Here is a 20,338-nt window from a genome sequence, read left to right on the forward strand (position 1 = left end):
GGATTGATGGGATAGTTGAAGACCCCGCGAGTGGGGTTGAGTGGGCCCCAAGCAAACAGTTACTTAACGGGAAAAAAGAAACAAAAACGTCTTGCTGTTTATTACACTTTTTACTCTCTCTGGGGTTTTACTCCTTTTGTTTCTTTTTCTTTTACCACCTTTGTTTAAACCTGCTAGCAGTTTGTAGCAAGCCCCATATCGCATTGTGGTTATTATTATTATTATTATTATTATTATATATATATATATATATATTTTTTTTTTCAGGAAAGCTCAGTAGGGTTAGGCTTAGGGTTATTCGCATTGTGGTTATTTGTTGGCAACGTGAGCCCATAAGTCAGCGTCGGACCTGCTTGGCAGCGACTCGGGAAAGACAAAATGATGGGTCAGGGTGAGGGATGAAATGGAGCGACGGACAGTGATAACCAACCGTACAACCTGATATGGAAATAGTTTATATTTATTTATTTTTTCCCTTGAGAGCTCAGTATTTTTCATTCGGTAATTTTACCGATTCGACATGTCATCATCATTGCTCTCTTTTTATTTCTTTTTTAATTATTATTATTATTTTTATATATTTTGGATGTGCGTGAGTGTGTGCGTGCATGTGTGCGTGCGTGTGAGTGTGTACTCTGATATGGAAATAGTTAACAGAAGCACACTCAATGTCAATTTAGCAATTTGGTTGCTATATTTAGGAGAATAACTAATAAAAACTCCCAACACTTCACTTTAAGTGCTTTTCAAGCACATGTTGATTCAACGGCTTTTGTGATTTGTAACATGTTAAAGTCTTAGAAAATAGACATCTTTGTTCTAAAATGAATACAAAAAATGCAGGGAGCTCCCAAATTCAGCAACATGTCTTATAAAGTTAAATGAAGACGTAAACTATTTCATTTCTCATTAAAGGGGAAGTCAAGTCAAAAATGTTCTATATGTGGCTCCATGAGTCTAAACATAGTACTTTTTTTTCTGATTAGTGTTAAGAGAAATTTGAATTTACGGCCACATAGGGAAGGAAACTGTGCTCAAGATGAAAAGTACAGTTACGCAGTTGTGGTGAATTGATGTGGGCGGGGCTCTTGGCAAAATGTCAGCGCCATCATTCAGACTGAAGGCTGATGTTATATGCTGACCTTTTACACGCGGGCCCCCCACCCCTCTTCATCACTGGCATGTGAGATGGCGCGTCTCTTGAGCGGTAAACTATTTCTTCTGCTACATCCTCCCTTTTACGTCCATGTGCCATGCATGTAATTACTTCTTTTCTGGAATAGCATGCATGCAATTATCTTAATGGGGCAAGCCACAACAGCTGTAAACTGAAACAGTTTCAGTGAGTTCTGTGTGAAAGGGACACACATATACACATCAGCTATACTGTCCCCCTATGTTCCAATTTTAGCATTGAGATGCTAATTATAAAACACTTATTAACCAAACATATGCACAGGTGCTGCATTACGGCATTGCAGGAAAAGTGGTCGTTGTGCATGACTCGCGGGTGAGGTTATTAGCTTTAACAAGGTTTGATGTCCGGCTCATTAATGAAAGGATTTTTTTTTGCCATAATATGACACCACCAGATTATCATAATAAGTGGGCTTTTTATTCATAATTCATATTGAGGGTATTAGCTACGCATTTTAGCCATCTCTGCCTTTTCAGTTGGGATTAGCCGTGCTTTCATTTTGCTCTCATTATGACGTGTGACTTCACATGACGCGAGTGAGCCAAGCTAATGCTCAACTGACCTTTACATGCAGTAAAGTCAGTTCACTATCTCCACATTTATATTTGTTCAGCACAGTGTACTTTCCTAATTTTACTAATCTGATTTCACTACCTTCTACATTAAAACAAAAATATTCTTAAAGTAGCCCTAAGGAACTTTTCAACCTTAAAAGGAACCCCGACTGTCATGACAAGTTTGCTCTATATTATTTTTTGGGTTGTTAGTAACATAAGAGTGAGATTCATATTTCAAACATCATTTCCAGTTTAATACATTTTGCAGAAACTTTATTTGGACGTACGCTGCCATTGTTATTCACGTCGCAACGCATTCAGTGCATAGCGACGTAGAATGGCGACTGGCTCTCTGCCGAGCAATGTGAAACGCCTATAAAAAAAACAAAAAACAAGTTAAGCCTCGTAGTAGGGCTGGGTGATATGGCCAAAAAATAAAATCTCGATTTTTGCAGTCATTCAGGACGATTACGGTTCTAATCGATTTTAATCTAATAAACCCAACAAACTTTTATTTAAAGGTTTCATTTATTCAAAAATAACTTCTGTGCAAAATGTTAAGACAACAATAATGTATACTGATTCTAAATTAGTTTTAACATCAATTTAACATTCATAGTTTGTGCTTAAATGCCACAATTAAGTAGTTGGTAGCTATTGTAAACCACCAATCCAGCATTCTCTGCCACTTGTGCAAAATTACAACTCACAAAAACTTGAATGTAACAGAACATAACATCTTTTAATAATCCAGAAGACAAAATTCCATTTCACAATTTAGCAAATTCTCAACCATTCGATTTTTAAAATGACGATGTATCGAATTAATTTGATTTATTGCCCAGGCCTACCTCGTAGTGTTCCTAAAGAAACAACATGTGACCGGTAGAGTCACCCTCCCTCCACGCCGTGCTCTATCATTCGACCAGACGCATTCAAGAGTTTTGATCGTCCCTTTAGGAACGCTATGGAGGCCGACCGTTTTCTTTCTACGCGTTCCACATTGCTCGGCAGAGAGCCAGCCGCCATTCTATGTCAATTCGTATTGAATGCGTTGCGACGTAAATAACAATGACGGCTACGTCCGAATAAAGTTTCTACAAAATGTATTAAATTGGAAATGATTTTTAAAAATGAATCTCATAGTTAGCCATGTTAGTAACAACTTAATAACAAATTGAAATTACAGTCGGTCTTCCTTTTAATAAAATATTTTCATACCTTTTCTACTTAAGCTTAAACTTAAAGCTAGTTGAATGGCACCTTTGCCATGGCCTGAGGGGGTCTGTATCAATTTTACTGGCATTAAGCAACTTTGAGGAGGATGGTAGGAACACTGCCACACAAAAAACTACAAATGCGCTGAATGCTTTATGCTTTATACGTCATTTTCCCCATTCCTCATTCGTTAGAAAGACAGAAGTCAATTTGAATGTCGACGCACGATTACTGCTTTCCTGGCAGAAGCTGCAAAACAACTGAAAAGTTTTGTTTGAGGAGACAAAACAAACACAAAAAAGAAAAGCTACCCGGATAAAAGGACAGTCTAGGATCAACATTGGCCCGGCTTTCACTCGCTGGCGTGAGCTAAAAAACGACGCAAATCTGCGCTTGTCCTCACGGGAAATGTGGTCTTCCTTCAGGCAGAACATTACAGCTTTTGTCCATATGGTGTCGCCATAATCAACGTAAACTAAAAGTTCCTTAGTGATGCTTTAAGCTACAGTATCACCATCAATTTAAGCTGCTCCATCCTTATAAACATGTCTGAAATTATGGTGAATCTAATCAAAGTTGAATGTACTACAATCTTAATTGTCTTCATTATGTATTTGTATATACTTTTAAAGAATTCAAAATGTAAAGTAATGATGGTTTTATAAAGAGCAGCCGCTTGTTGATGCAATATGCTGCTATTTACTTGTTCCGATTAGTCGACTAATCGCGACTACTGTTGGTGATTAGTCGTCTAGCAAAATAATCGTTTGTGGCAGCCCTAATTCGCATCTACTGTCTGTTTGTCATATTTGAAAGGAAAAGATTCTCTGACTGTAGACATAGACTCCAATGTTAGCTTCTTGCGCTAGCCTCTCTGTGTTTGTCATTTAATAGGACTTGGAAGCAGTTTATGTAGCAACTTTTTGTAAGCAAATGGGTTTGATGTGGTCTTAGGTATTTGAGTTAGCATTTCTGATGTTTGACAAGTGAAAGATGACAATGTAGACTGCTACATTAGCTTCTCGTGCCAGCCACTTATTTGTTATTATTTTTCTCTTTCACACACACATCCACCCACACACTCACAAACATGGTCTCCCGGGTGGGAAGCGAACCCTTGCCGCCTGCACCGAGGTCAGGCGACGGCACCACCTCGCCATCCAGAGCCCGTGCTAGTGAAAGAAGCTAATTATTTGTCCTCTATTGCGTGTTCCAAAAACTTGAAGATAGACTTCTTGTGAGAAAAACTCCTTGCAAAGATGATTTATTACAGAGAATTCTCCGGTCACACAACAATGAACATCACGTAAAAGGTGGAATTCCAGGGTGCGTGTGTGTCCCCTCTTTTGCGGAATACAGCTTTTAAAGAATCCAAATCAGTAAGAGAACACCTATTCCTCCTCCCATCATGAATAAGTAAAACACATTGGTTCTCACACAATATGTTACATAATATTATTTTCGTACACAGTCCGCAGCTGTGTTCATCTTTTTAGACAAAATATACTCTCAGGGTACTTTTCGTACTTTTTTCCCAAAACAATATCTCACAAACAAATTGAACTGGATTTAGAGTGGCCGTGAGTGATGGTGCTCTCAGGGTATGTGTGTGGCAAAATTTGTTCTCACGAAGAGAATGTGTGTGCGCAAAACACTGAGACGGAATTTTTAGACAAAAACAAGGTAAAGGTCAAATTATACTGAGTTCAACACTATTTCACCTACTCTACACATCTATAAAACATTTCAACATGGTTAATATATGAAATAAAGAATTAAAAATGTTAATAATGTCTAACACTAGCCACTTATTGCTTGCTGCCTTATGCTTGTGGTTTGTGATCAAAAGGTAGTTTGGTGACAGTTCTGGTTTAAAAATGCATCAGACATCAGTAATACTTACTTGGTTGACAAAAAGGAGTGTTTTATTACTTGTAATTGCCATCAAGAGCAGTTAACTTCCTATTAAATATATATTTAATCAGATGGTGCTCTTTAGTGAGGTCAAAAGGAATCATTGTAGATTTTCATTCTCTTTGTCTTATTCCCTGGGCAGCGTCACCTTTAGAATGCCGAACAGCGCTGTCTAAAAAGAAAAATGAATTGGCAACACAAGCACACAGTCGGTCCAAAAGGGCGAGCTGTGAAATATTTGATGTGCACAAATGAAAACTCCCTTTTCTGTTTATTCAGCATTTTGACAGGAACAAGAGGAAGAAAAAGAAATAGCAACCGCAGCAAACATTAAAAATATTCCTGTTATTGTTTACAATTGAACACTATTGCTCAATGGCTCCATATTTGAGGAGACCATATTTTTGATTGATCATATTTAATAATCATCGTAAAGTGATTATAGAATTGAATGAATTTCATTTTTCAAACACACACACACATATATATATAAAAGAAAGCAAGAGGGGAAAACATCTACTCAAAGATATTAAAAATCATATAAAATAATACACGTTCGAACAAAAAGGAGTAGAAAGAAGTAAACACTTTTAACTCCCCTACTGCTGTATAACTTAATGAAACATTCTCAAACACTAAGACCCAAACATAATTCAAAACACAGTCCTGTACATTCACATAAAGTCACATAAAAATACAACAAAACAAAGCAAATAATCCCTGCACGGACACCAAAGCGCCTTAAAATTTTACATTTTGTCTGTGGCACTATAGGCATTAACGATTTTATATTTTAGTTTTTTCTTAAACCCTGGTTATTGTCATATAAGTGTAAATATAAGTGCATTGTAGATAATATAAAATAGCTAAGCGTACACAAATAGATACAGTAGAAGAACAAATAGGCAAGCATCACACAAATAAACACATTTACAAAAGCATGCAAATTGTGTACTCATACACAAATACATTGTGTATAAGCATAGAAACATGCAATTTGCACACAACCACACATGTAGTATACAAGTAGTCAAACACACAAATAGGAACACACAAGTCACAGGCACAAAAATACAGTACACACGTGCATATGCAGTACACGAGTGGTACACAATACTAAAGCACAAAAACATGCATGTATACAATAGGGGTGGGAGTCTCACAAATCGATTCGATTCTGATTTTTGGGTCTGCAATTCGATTCTGAATCGATTTTCGATTCAAAACAATTTTTGGTTCAAAATGATTTGATTGACAATGACTTCTGCTTCAATCTATAGATGTGCAAAGAATCGTCATGATCTACTCCAGTCTGGTTTGCAAGACAGAAAGACAAATGGAGACATACATTTACAGTATATATATATATAAAAACATTTATTAGGTTGTGAATTAAAAAGGAAAGTGCATTCTCCCACAAAAACAGTGTGTGTATCACAACTGCTACTCTACGTAGCTAGCTATGAATCTTATAGCTTTTATAGTATACTGTATACATTCTGGCTTCTCTAAGCAGACTGCGTACAGTTTAGCAGAGAGCAAACAGTCCGTCAAAAAGAGCCCATTGCTGGTATCTGCTTCACTATGTTCCGCTCTCACTGACCACACAGAGTGGACGATTAAAGCAGTGACTCGCTTACTTCTACAGTATTTATTTGCATAACTCAACACAGTACAGTACGTTATTCTTGTATAAATTATTTTAATATTTTAATTCATAAAATTAATAATTATAACAATTAAATATGTGTATTTATATATTTATTGTTTAACTAATTTGCTCCCAAAAAATGTTTAAATACGTTCTATTTTTAATGTATTAAGTGTCCCAAAGTCATATTTATATGTTTTTTTTATGCTAGAGCGTACAGAAGGCTTTGATGCAGCCTCTAAACTGCAAAGAACGATTGAAGAAATGGTAGTTATTACAAAAACGGCCAGCAGGTGGAAGCAGAGCAAAAGAGATCAACCAGGACCATGTTGAAAAAAGCTCACAGTTCTAAATAGATTTGTGAATAATGATGAAACTTCGCTAAATTCTAATGCTAACTGCTGCAAAACGGAAACAGATAGAAATGTACTTTTTTGGGGATGAAAGAAGAGACTCTAATCTTTCTTTTGGTTGGTTCCATGTTTTTATAGCAATATAACACAATCTTCTGTGGGCCATGCAAAATCAGTCAAAATTCAGTAAAACAGCCGGGAATGAAGGGGATTGCTTCAGTGAAAATGGCTGGGCCTGAAAAATTTGTTAATATGGATTATTTATGTATGACTTATGTATATAGAGTAGATATTACAATTCCTTTGATTTTAATTTATTAACATTTATATAGTGTTTTTATTTGTAGTATAGTTATATTCTTATTCATATGCTGCATTTTATTAATATTTGTATGCATTAATGTTTATTTATATGAGGTATTTTGATCTTATTTATATATTAATTTTCATTATATTATTACTGGTGTTTTTATTGATGATTATTAGCAATGGGAGAGTATCGATACGAGGTATCAGTACTGGTGCCGATTACCAGCCTTATTTTATCATTAGAAAATTGAAATTAGAAAAAAGAATAGAAAATTGGCATGAATGTCATACAGTTTTAAAAGAAAAATGCTATATTGAGATATAGCATATATCGTCATATAGATATCGTCTTTCTTTAAAATGATCTGTCATTGAGCTTTTTTTATGTATCAAAAGTACTAGTGGTATTGATATCGGTGACAACTCAAGAGTACTCGTACTGGTGTTTTCACCGGATCAATGTTGATCCTTGACTGTCCTTTTATCTGGGTAACCTACCTTTTTTCTTTTTCTTTTTAAATGTTTTGGTTGTTTTGCAGCTTCTGCCATGGCAGCCGCACGTGTACGTTCGAATTCACTCCCATCTTTATAACGAACGGGGACAGAGGGAAGTGACGTATGCCGTAAATCAGCCATCAATTGTATTTTTTTTGTGTGGCAGGCTGCTTAGTGCCAGTAAAAGCGATACACACGCCCCTCAGGCCAAAGGTACCATTCAACTAGTTGTAAGTCGGTGTTTCATAAGGAGAGTTCTGAAAATATTTTTTGAAGGTTGAAAACTTCCCAAGTGTTGCGTTAATATATTTATTCACATTCATTATCATTTACGATATAATGGTGAATATGTCATATGCATTTACATTCAGTTTGTCAGTATTTATTATGAATTTGTTGTAAAATAAGTATTTTTGTATTCAATTATATTTATATATTTTTTTATTCATCCTCTTTATATTTACTTGGATTATTTATAGTATATTCCAATTTTGAGAATGATGATGTAAATATTTTTTGTGCAGTATATTTATTTATAGAATATTTTTTAATTTTTACATTACCAGCCACGCACATTGTCATGTTTCATTGCGGCGGCGACAGACAAACAAGGACGGAGTGATGGGGGCTGGGGGGAGGGGGGTGTGGGGGGTTGATGAGTGGTGCGGGGGCTTGAACAAGTTAGCTCAGCGGCGGGAGAACGGGGGCAGCGGAGGGGGGTTGGGGGTTCCGCTCAAATCGCGCGTCTTGTGCTGCGGGAAGCAGAAGAAGAGGAAGGAAAGCGGAGCCAAATGCGAGAGGAAGACAGCGAGTGAAGGCTAGCGAGGGAAAGTGGGGAAAGAAGATGCGGAGGAGGTGGAGCGAGGAGTTGATGGATTGGAGTATTTTTAGAAGGCGAGCCAAGGATTCGCAAGGACAAACTCGTCTGCTTTGTTGTGCTTGCTTTTCTCCCCGACGCTGGGGTCATTTTGTAGCCTTGCGCTGAAGACCTTTGTGGCTTTGCCAGCCTCCAACCGTCCAAGCGAGGAGCGGCACGTGGAAGTCACAGAAGTGAGAGCACCGAGCGAACGCGGACTGCCAATCAGCTTCCGTGAGTCCAGCCGCTGTCGCTGAAAGCCGTGAAACGGTCGACGAAAGAACCTGAACGAAGCTGCTCTGCCCTCATTGATTTCATTACATTCTCATCTCACGTTTGTCACCCCCACCCCCCACTGGTTTGTATTCCGTCCTCCCTCCTCCTCTTTTGGCGTCCTCTCTCGCTCGCTGTCACACAAGCTGCAGCGGCGGACGCTCTTGAATTTCTTTCCGCTGAGTCGGCAACGTCAGGAGGGACCAACAAGTCCGCTTAGTGAACCGGCGCAGAGGTACCTGAAGGGGGAGTGTCCTTTCCTGAGCAGCCAGCGGGGAGTTCATCCGGGTGTGGATTTACCATTTACCCTGGAGCTACATGTGGGCCGCAGCCCCGCAAGCCGGGCTGGGAAATGACGCCGTCCCCGCGGTTGTAGGAGCCCTGTGGGCGGCGGTCATGGCCCGAGAGGGGCGCTGTCACCGGTCCCCGGCGGCAACCCGGCGGCGCGGGACAACCCGGGCACTCACTTTTGCTCTGCTGTCACGGACGCGTCTTCACGGCTTGAGGCAAGTGTGCGTCCCTGGCGGCTCCCTGGGCCGAAGGGTCTTCTGGCTCCTGGCGCTGTGCACTTCCGTGGGCCTGCTGCTGTCCTGGTCCTCCAACAGGCTGCTCTACTGGCTGTCCTTCCCCACATATACTCGGGTCCACACCGAGTGGGCCAAGGAGCTGGCCTTCCCTGTGGTCACGATCTGCAACAATAACCCCATCCGTCTCTACAAGCTGACAAAGAGTGACCTGTACTTCGCCGGACACTGGCTGGGCCTGTTGCTGGCCAACCGTACCGTCCGGCCCCTGGTGCTGGACCTGCTGCAGGAGGACCGGGTGGGCTGGTTCGGCAAGTTATCAGATTTCAGGCTCTTCCTGCCGCCCCGGAACTTTGAGGGCACCAACTTGGAATTCATGGACCGACTGAGCCACCAGCTGGACGACATGCTGCTCTCCTGCAAGTACAGAGGGGAGCCTTGTGGAGCTCACAACTTCTCATCTGTAAGTTGATTACAAATACGACATCATCTGTGCCATGCTTTATTGGGTTTAAGTCTGGAGGTGGACTGGTCAGTCTAAAACCTCTCCCAGCTTTTATAATTATGTTGCACAGGGTTGGAATCTAGAAATTCGCTTGGCCCATCTAAAAATGACAGACATGGACTAGGCCAGTCTAAACTTCTCAACAGATTTTGTCACTATGGGTCATTTTGCATGTACAGACGCTCCCCAACTTACGAACGAGTTCCGAGCGATCGTTCGTAAGGTGAATTTGTTCGTAAGTTGCTTCAGCGCTATATTTTGTATTATAATTTATGTTTAAAGAGAATACGTACAGTACTGTACTACGTATGTTAGAGAGAGAGAGCGAGAGACACACACAGTATGTACATGTACGTAATAAGATAAATAAAATGAAGTTTAACTTACTTTTGGAAGATGTACTCGATGCTTAAGGATTTGATGGAGGAGGAGGAAGAGGAGGATTTTATATCATGAGAGGTTCTTCGTCGTCGCTGGAATGGGCTTCAAAAGTTACTTCCTCCTCCGTAACTTCAATGTAGGAAGAAGTTGAGGGTCGCGGAGAAGAAGATGAGGGTTAATGAGTATCTTCCTTGGAGGATTTACTAGAAACTGGCCGAAAGAAGCGATCTAACGACGATTGCACAGTTTTCTTCTTTTTTCATCATAAATGATGCGGTAGCACTGTATGGCATCATTCAATTGATTTGCAACCTTTGTGCAACGTTCAATATTTGGGTCTTGCTGCTCGAAGAGTGCGATGGCTTTATCTATGAGCGACAGGCGTTTCTTCTTCTTCCTCCTCCTCGACACGTTGCTGAGCCTCCAATGCTGGGTGAGCTCTCACAGCGCCAAGCGTCGGTATTAGCGGCGGAAAGAAGCACTACAGTACTCGGAAAAAGGTGCGCAATACAAAATCTAACTTACAGCATCTCTTTCCGAACATTTTTTGACATGCGCGCATGCGCGTAGACTTGTTCGTATGTACCGTTGTTCGTAACACGAATGTTCGTAAGTAGGGGAGCGTCTGTATTCTGTGCCATGCTCAAAATGGATTTGGTCAGTCTAAAACCAAATGTGCATGAGATCCCTTGTGCTTCCAAAAGTAGCAAATAGATGCATGAAATATTTGAGATTTGTGATAGAAGTCCAAACACAATAATGCTTAGAAATCTGAGAACTACAATTCCCATAATGCCATGCAACAGCTGCCTTACTAAACAAAAGGCAACCTGCAACCATTCCGCAGCTCCATCTACATGTGACTGGAAGGCTGTAAGTCTACTGGCATTTTGTATCCTGTTGTAAAGAATTCAATGTTTATTGTTAAAGGTTTGGTCAGAATTTTTCCATTGCTGTTTGCAAACACAACATTCCAAAATGACACTCAAGGAAGCTGAGGACAGCAGCTAACCAGGAATGAGTGTGAAACCAGCCCACCAATCAGGGGCGGGCGTTTGCACAGCAAATTTTGCATATGCCGCTGATAGTATAGCCTCTGTGACTTGGCTGGGAGGAAAATGTTGAGTCAGCCAGAAACGTCCAGGACAGGCCAAAACAAATCCTACGGACCATACATTTAACATTAGTTTTTTGTTTTTCACTATAGTAGTGGTGGTTGTGTCTTCTTTGCCTGCCTGCAGCGGGTTGTGCTGTCATTTCGAGTGAGGTTACTGTTGTGTTTTATGATCTGCTGTTTGTGTTCAGCGTGTGACAAGCTCATTGCAAGTTATGTGCTCGAATAAGATCAAGTGCCTACTGTGCGATTCAAGACTGCAACAATACTAACAGCATGACATATGGACACTGATGGACACCTGCATACCATGCAGAGAAAATCTATATTACGGAACCCTACCCCAAACAAAACAAACATGTCGCCAAAATGTTTTTACAATTATTCTAGCTTTTACTAAAAAGCATCATTTTCAGGGTCATTGCAGCATGTTCATATTTTGAATTTGGATAATTTTGTCAGATATATTTTCTGTATATCAGCACATTTGGAGTTATTTGAAATAATACTTAATTAATGTTAAATATTATTGTAATCTTGTCTCTTCCGATTCACATTTATGTTAAACAAAACAAAGCAAATTAAAACGACATAGTCTAAAAAGAGTGTAGCGCCCTCTCCGGGTTGGGGATGAGTTTTCAAGTGTGACGAAGGTCTTGGCCAGACTAAACACCTTGATATACAATATTTATATTTCTTTTACACCCCTAACTTATACAAATGTAGTCTTCAGAGACAAAGGTCCAAATTTTGCAGTGTCTAAGGCTAAGCTGTTCGGGACCACTTAAACAGTTACCGCTTTTGTAATGATTGGAGTCCTGTGTAAATCAATGACGCACAAACTGTTTGGACTTCCTGTTACAGCAAATCGTTAAAGCTTTCGAGCGCAAAAAAAAAAGAATAACTGAAAACACAAAGATGGACACTTGAGTTTTAATGAACAAAAACTGACAATGTGCACATTCAATCCACTCCAGAAGTATTGGAACACTGAGTTTGCAAAGGGTTGCTTTTTGTTCTCCATTCTGCATTCTCTTTTAGGTTTAAGTATGGAGATTGATTTGGCCGGTCTAAAACTTTCTACATAACCTTCACAATTATTTTCCCCACATCCCTTCACAGTCTCTGGTTATCATGTTGGTTACACTTCTGTCAAGTATAAACAAATCTTAAGGCATCATGGGTCATTTACACACAATCTCTATTGGGTTTAAGTCTGAAGATTGATCCATCCACTTAACGTTTTTTTTAAAACCTTTTTTACACCTCTGAATAGAATAAAAACTAGATGTCTTTGACTTTTAACTATAGCATGCTCTTTGGGGTTTAAGTCAGGAGATTGACTTAGGCCAGGAAAACACATGCAAATCTTCAAAGATTTTATTTTTATCTTTGCTAGACCCCACTCATAAAGATAAAAAAAAAAGGCATTTAACAGTTTTGGTTGTATTGTGTGTTCCAACGGTTGCCGGGTGTTTCCGAAGAGGACAGCAGGCGGGAGTGTTGTAGGATGGCAACGTTGGCAAGCTTTGGAAAATACTTCTTTTTGGCCTGGGGAAAACACGTTAATACCACACATAAAAAAACACACACACACACACATTGGATAGACTGCAGAGTGCTGGAAGACAGCTGGAATAAGATCCATCACGCCCGTGACCCTTGTGAGAGTTCAGAAACGGGTTGGATTGATCGAACATATTTTGTTTTATTTATCACTATTTCCTTGGGCTGTCAGTCGGAGCGCTTCTTTGATTGGCTGCATTAGGATTCGGTTCACGCTACAGTCCGCCGAGTCAAAGGGTGCTGTGGTGGCTTCTCCCACACAATTAAAGAGTTTTTGGTCGAAAATTTTGAACACGTTTAACATTTCAAATTGTCTGTCCAACTAGTTTTGGACCTTAGTATCAGGACGAATCCACTCTTAACTTTTTGACTGCCAGACGTTTTCAGAAACGGGATGTCGCCAGTGCCAGCCGATTTAAGCATTTTGACTGATCTTTCAAGGTCCACAGAAAATGTTGTGTTTGGACTATGGAAACACACATACTACCAAATGAAAGTTTGGACTCTCATCTTTCATCAGAAAAAAAATATTCCGTTTTTCAGTAATCAACAATAGAAAATGGTTAGTTTCACCCAAATGCTCTGTTTTGAAACAAAATACGGAGAAATCAAGCTTTTTGTGAAACGATGTTATTTCATGCACTAGTGAATTTGACACCTTTTTTTTCTGATCCATCTTATCCGCTCCATTCATGGTGGCATCGTAGTCCAGAACCAGTGTCTTCTCCGTGATCAGACTGTACCCACTCCTCCGATGAATATGCATTGGACTCGTCGTTCGATTGAACGTCCGCCTGAGCAGAAGTGCTCGGTTGCGCTCCGCGTTTTCCGGCGTTAGCATCGCTAGCCGGTGAGGCTTTATGACGTGATCATAGCCGCCGCGTCAACGCTTCCAACTTCGGCGTCAACCTCGGAGTCACCATCATCATCATCATCGTCGTCATCAATGTGCTCTTCAGCATTGGTCGATGCTTTTCGTCTTTGAAAAAAATGCTCAAGCGTGAGCTGCTTGCAACCGGTCGCCATTATGGCTTCCTCAGCCATTTTCCCCTCAACACTCTAGCTCCGCCTCATGTCTTCTACTGACGCCTACCCAATCTTGTCCAAAGAGAGTCATCGCTGCCCTCTAGTGCCCAAAAATAGTCATTATACTAACTAGATCTGCTTGATACTTTCAGCACAGCTGGCCAAGGCTTTCCTCCACCCGTTTCCCCAAAAAAAACATAGTGAACGTCTTTTAACGTCTTTGGCAGTCCTCCGTAGGATTTTACTAAACGTTATTTAACATTTTTGGCAGTCAAAGAGTTAACGTACCTCACACAAGCATAACGGTGGCATCGGGCTGAATCCTCATAAGTCACAATTTGGCAAATCATTTTTATCAAAAATCTATACTTTTGGTCAGTCCACACGTGGGTGTCACTTTTTATGAATTCTTGTCCAGTCTAAAGTGTTGAAAATGGCTTGGCTTTGCGATGATGTAATATTGATGGTTGAACTGAAAAGTTTGATTTTTGGCACTACAAGATTTTGACCCAACGCCAGTGCTAATTTTATAAGACATGAGATTGTCGGGCAATTGACATGCTTGGTCGTGATGGTGCAAAATTGGGACAAAAACAGCCTGATTGTCTTTGTGTGTACCCAGCCTGAGCCAGTCAAACCTTCTACTTTGCAAGTACAAACCCAAAGTTGCAGATAACAGAGAACCAGCATGGCGCTGGTTGTTTTCTGGCATCTTCTCACCTATCAGACTTAATCTCCCTTGTGGTTAAAAACTGCCAAAGAGAAAAACAAAAAGTTGGACTTTGTGTAGGCGTTACTATGCTTTTTCTCTCTCTTCTTACATGTTGTTGTGTTTGTTTCTGTGCTGCCAGGCCGAAAGCCCACGAGGTGCATCAGCCCGCCGCTGTAAGAGCTTTAATAACAAGCACGCGCTTCCATCCATTAGCTTTCAGCTCGACACATGAATGCCAGGCTGCTTCATCATCAAGTTAGCTTTGACAAAGTTGTGTTGAAAATGAGGTCATGTGTTTGTGTGTTTTGTGAAACTGGCACAACCGGGGCATTCCATAAATGTCGAATGCCATAATTTAGGACATTCCTGTTGAAGTCTATAAGGCAGATATTTTTTATCCAAACCCTTGTTGAAAAGGACTGCTATGTTGTTTACATCCTTGCCTGATGCTAAGTAGCTACATGCTAGCATGCATTTTTCAAGATAAATTTTTTCACCTAAAAAGTATACTTTTTTTTTTTAACCTCATTTATCAATTACTTGGCCACTGTCTGTTTTAAAAAATCAAATATTCCTCTTGAGTACAGAAGTTTCCCGGCCGCTCCTCTATAGGGTTTAAGTTAGGAGATTGGCCTTGTCAGTCTAAAACCTTCAACTTCACATTTTTCTGGACCCATACACCATCCTTGATGTAAATGTTGTTACAGGTAAAAGTCAAATCTTCACCTTGTTAGTCTGTTCCCCAACATGCTAAAGTTAGCCCCATTATCTTAGCACGCAAGATGCCCTTCATTCCTTCCCCCTGTCGCGGGCAAACTTCCTCACGGCGCTAACGGGACCTCTGTGGTTTGTGGTTGATCTCATTAGCGAGGACTCTTCGAGGTCTTTTATTTTTGCTGTCGACTGAAAAACAACTAGTTTGTTTTGGGAAGTTACTCCCTTCAGTTTCTTCTTTAGCAAAAAAAGAGTCTATTGCAGGGCTGGGCAAACTTTTGTGCTTAAGGGGCAACATCAACATCAGTTTTTAAAATGGACAGACGGGCCAGGTCATTCATAGATAAGGAAGCTAAAATATGGATTTTTGTTGCTTTAATGATAATTTATGCCAAACATTTTTTTAATTTAATTTATTTAGTTGCGTTTGATATACGTAAACTGACCAATTATTGATGTCAATAATGAATGCTAAAAACTGTGTTTAACAAATACATAAAAAAAAAAAACAATTGTTAGGGAATAATACAACAGTACTGCAACAAATACAGCATTATGTATGGGTTAAAGAATGGCGCGTGGCTTGTGGGCCATACTTTGCTCATGCCTCCTTTACAGGGTTTAAGTCTAAAACCTTCCATCACCTGTAAAGTCACATGTTCCTTGTGGTCTTTTTCATTATCGCAACATTTTGAGTCATGTCATTCGGGATGAATCCAGACGCAGCAGGAAGCACATAGGCTTTGACCGAGCCTCACCGGGAATCGTATATTATCTCACCATGGGGAAGAAGAAGACAAAGAAGGAAACAAAGAAGTGGAAAGATCAATAGATCTATTTGTGCTAGGTTTTTGAGCTGGTGTCTACTCTTGGGCGGTTTGAACCAGCGTGGGAGACCCGCGCATGAACAGAGAGCTTCCACGAACCTCTTCCACCTGCAACACCAGCCAATCACGACTAATTAAACGGCATGACGCTCCATCACATTCACGTAAACTCACATGGAAGCAAACTTTTTTTCTTTTCTTTTTTTGCCCTGAGGTGAGCGACGCAGCATCTTCTCAGAAATCTAATAACTTGCAAGTACTCTTCGCTATCTTCAAACACGCAAGGTGATTTATTTTTTCTCCTATCATGACTCACCCTGCGGGGAGTTGTGTGCTTCGCATTTGTTGTTATTTAAGCCTAATGTTTCTATTGGAAACACTACAATCACTTCTAACCTGTTAGCGTCAAACAGACCCCTCTGCCACTGAAATGATCTGTTTGTAAACATGAAAGTGAAGGTGAAGGCCAACTGTGACTTGCAGACAAAAACAATGCGTTTGACTGAAATGGAGACGTCACTTTTATTGGAGAATAACACTGATGCATCTCGACAATTGTTGTCCCTTGAGCCAGTTAGAGTGCAGTTTTTTCAAATGTTTGGTGGCACAAGCCAGCCGCGGGATAACCCACTCAGAGACAGGTGAACCCGTACATGGGATGGAATGGTCGTCTGATGGAAAATTAGGATTGTCATTAGGATTGTGCACATCTGGCTACCAGTGGTCTCAGAAACAGGATAATCAACTGTAAAGTAGGTGATCATCTATCATTGAGTCTCGAGGCAGGTAACGTACTTTTTTGAACACTGGCACAGGTACAGTAAATGTTTTTTCTGATTTTTGGTGTCAGAAGCGGGATGGTTTGTCATGAGGTTTGCTTCTAAGCATGGATATGGGTTGGAAGATGACATTTAGTATGACAGCCATGCGGCTACTATGACAAATATCCTGGCTCATGGTCAGTATCCAGGTTTTCGTGGTGTCAGAAGTCGGGTGCCAGTTATGAGAGAATCCGCCGGGTACTCTGGGTAGCAGATTCTATTACACTCCTCTCCACATACGGCTCATTGGATGAGCAGGGGATTGCGTATTTTTGGGTGTCAGAAGTGGGACTATCAGCCGCAGGGTTATCCACTGGCAGGAATGCTCATTTCTTATCTCGAAAATGGGCCAGGGCAAGTTGTGTGATTGAGAATTCTATCACTTTACCATCTTTCTAATTTGCCAAATAAACTGTACTCTTGGCCAGTGGCCAGTTTACTCTCAGTGTCAGACGTTGGGTACAAGTTATGAGACCATCCGTCGGGAGAAGACTTCCTTCCGGAGACCCGTTTTCCATGAGGTTTTCACAGGATCATAAGGGATTCCTGTTTTTTTTTTTCTGCTTGTCTCAGCCTGGGAGGCGCATCTTGAACCTGTCTCATATGCTCTGAAGAATGACAACATGTGGAGTTGTAACTGCACATCTGCAGTCATGAACGGTGCGCTCCCACATTCACCACGGTGGTTTACGTTGTAAACACACGCTGGGCTCCAGTCGTTCGCCGCTATCTCATTAACCCCCCCCCCAATCCAATATCCCACTTCGGCGTTGACGGCCAGAGAGCTTTCTCCCTGTTGTGATTGAAAAGAATGGTTGCTAATTTGCCGTCAGGGCCTCCACGCTGCGCCAGGTGGTCTCGTCTCCATGTGACAAGCGACAACCTTGAGCGGATGACGATATTGGACGTGGTTCGCATTTGTGAAATCACCCCGCTGCATAAGGTTATAACAGGCTCTACTGTGCCAAAAATGTCATTGTTAATTTGTGTTGCTCTCAACGCGCGTGAAAAATTGAGATATTTTTGGTGACTGCGAATGCTCCTCGCTTGACCTCAAAGAAACACGAACGGTGGAGGGCATGTTTACAATGTACCACGACGCCCACTGCGCTAATATTTATTCACTTTCAGGTCCTTAGGGCAGCAAACACCCACACGAGCATCAACTATAAGAAAGTAGACTCTCAGAAATGAGGCTACATTGGATAGAATGTCCACTGTAGGATTTTCCCTTAATTATCTTAAAAATTAAAACACTTCTTCCGATCTGATATCCAAAGGTCCTAAAAATGCCAAATTCATGTCTTGTTAATTTTCTTGAGTGTAAAAGCTAAATGCTTGAGGCTGAAGGCTCATTTAAGCTAACAGCGAGTGAGACAAAAACAGAGGCAGCATAGCATGCAGCATACATATGTATTTTTTGTAAATGTAAATTTCTGTTTCTCAAGCTACAATCTACTAGAATCCATCGTGGAGGGCTACTAATTGAAACAGTCTATATCGTGATGGTATCAAAGTGGAAGGCCATCATATTTTTTGGTTTTTATTTCAACTGTTTGTTCTTAAAGACTGGATTAGAACAGAGCTAACGTTGGTGTTCTTATTTTGTCATAACTAGTGATCTGTGCTAATTTTCTTTCTTTTTCTAATTCATTTTTAATTTAAAATAAATGTCGTTTGAGCTATAAATTTGATTTGATTAAAATTTATTAAAATGCCAAGATTACATTATTATATTACAATTGAAATATTTACTTTATATAACTAGACTACTAAATTTAGTTTTTTTTAAATATTTAAATTTGAAATAAATATGTATAAAATAAATGCTAGATTTGAACACTCTAGTATGGTTGGAATGCATACAAACATACCCCCCCCCCCACACACACACACCATATACGTAGAGTAGAATACACTGAAGGTTATTTGATTTTATTCTGTCTTTAGTCTATCCTCAAATTTGTTATTTCTGTTTTTAAATTTAAATTAATTCTGGTAATAATAGAAACACAATTTAATTAAATTTTAACTATCAACAAGTATTATTGTATTGGAATTTAAATACAGTTGTCATTAAACTTATTAAAAGGTAATTTTTCAAGTGTAAATAAAAATGTTTTAATTAAACGTAAAAAAAATAACACAAGGAACCTAAATCCAACTTCTTTGTAAGGTACGATATACTGACAAATGCATCACATAGACCAAATGGTAATAGCCATGTTTGTAACAAGGCCAAAAGGAGTTTAGTGTCAAGGCCACAAAAGCAGAATGTTTGTCATGGACTGCAGAAGTGACCATTCGTTGCTTGTGAGAGAAAATGTCGACTCCGACTGGATGATGCCCCTGTGTTATTGTCAAATGGGCTCACCGTGTCTTCGTCCGTTCCTTGTGCTGCTGCTGACAGCCACAGAACGAGCCGGCCGAGCGGGACAAATGGCCGCCGCTAATCGGCCCGCCGTCCTTAAGCGTCTTTCTTCTCGCGCGATGCAATTAACGAGCGACAAGAGTTATGTGGGCGGCTCCTCCCCTCTGGCGACTTCATTGAAGGCGATGGAATGTGAAAAGCACCAATACACTGATTGACATTTAGGAAAAAAAGAACTTTATCTCAACGGTGGTATTGCAAATTCAAACTGTGATACTCTCATATAACAGGATGTTGTTTTGTTTGTACTGGTATCTTGAATTATAAATGTAATCTGTTCTTAATAAACTTCAGTTTACTCAGTCAGTAAAGGAGGAAAAAAAATACCCTATACAGACGCTCCCCACCTTACGAACGAGTTACGTTCCGGACGATCGTTCGTAAGGTGAATTTGTTCGTAAGTTGCTTCAGTGCTATATTTTGTATTATAATTTATGTTTAAAGCCTATATAAGTATATTGAAGGTTTATATAAGTATGTTTAAGGCTTGTACAAGTAACCTGCATTGGTTTGTACTGAAAAAAAATTAATAAAATGGAGAGAATACGTACAGTACTGTACTACGTATGTTAGAGAGAGAGAGCGAGAGAGACACACACAGTATGTACATGTACGTAATAAGATAAATAAAATGAAGTTTAACTTACTTTTGGAAGATGTACTCCATGCTTAAGGAGATGATGGAGGAGGAGGAAGAGGAGGATTTTATATCATGAGAGATTCTTCGTCGTCGCTGGAATCGGCTTCAAAAGTTATTTCCTGCTTCATGGGGACCGGCGTTTTCTTCCTCCTCCTCCTCGCCACGTTGCTCAGCCTCCAATGAGCTCTCACAGCGCCAATCGTCGGTATTAGCGGCGGAAAGAAGCACTACGCGCAATACAAAATCTAACTTA

General features: G+C 40.1%; 1 protein-coding gene across 2 annotated transcripts in view; it reads left to right on the top strand.

Moving 5' to 3' along the window:
- Positions 1-20,338, top strand: part of asic2 (acid-sensing (proton-gated) ion channel 2) — a 212,067-nt gene that overhangs the window by 112,632 nt on the left and 79,097 nt on the right. Inside the window, exon 1 of one of the 2 annotated variants that reach the window (XM_077558436.1) lies at positions 8,419-9,811. The exons of the other annotated variant lie outside the window; for it this stretch is intronic. Coding sequence (XP_077414562.1) covers positions 9,143-9,811 — 669 coding nt within the window. The 5' untranslated portion in view covers positions 8,419-9,142. Of the gene's footprint in view, positions 1-8,418; positions 9,812-20,338 lie in introns of those variants that run through there. 2 annotated transcript variants of the gene reach the window in all.

Source organism: Vanacampus margaritifer, chromosome 2 (genome assembly GCF_051991255.1).
Source record: "Vanacampus margaritifer isolate UIUO_Vmar chromosome 2, RoL_Vmar_1.0, whole genome shotgun sequence".
NCBI classification, from domain to species: Eukaryota; Metazoa; Chordata; class Actinopteri; order Syngnathiformes; family Syngnathidae; genus Vanacampus; species Vanacampus margaritifer.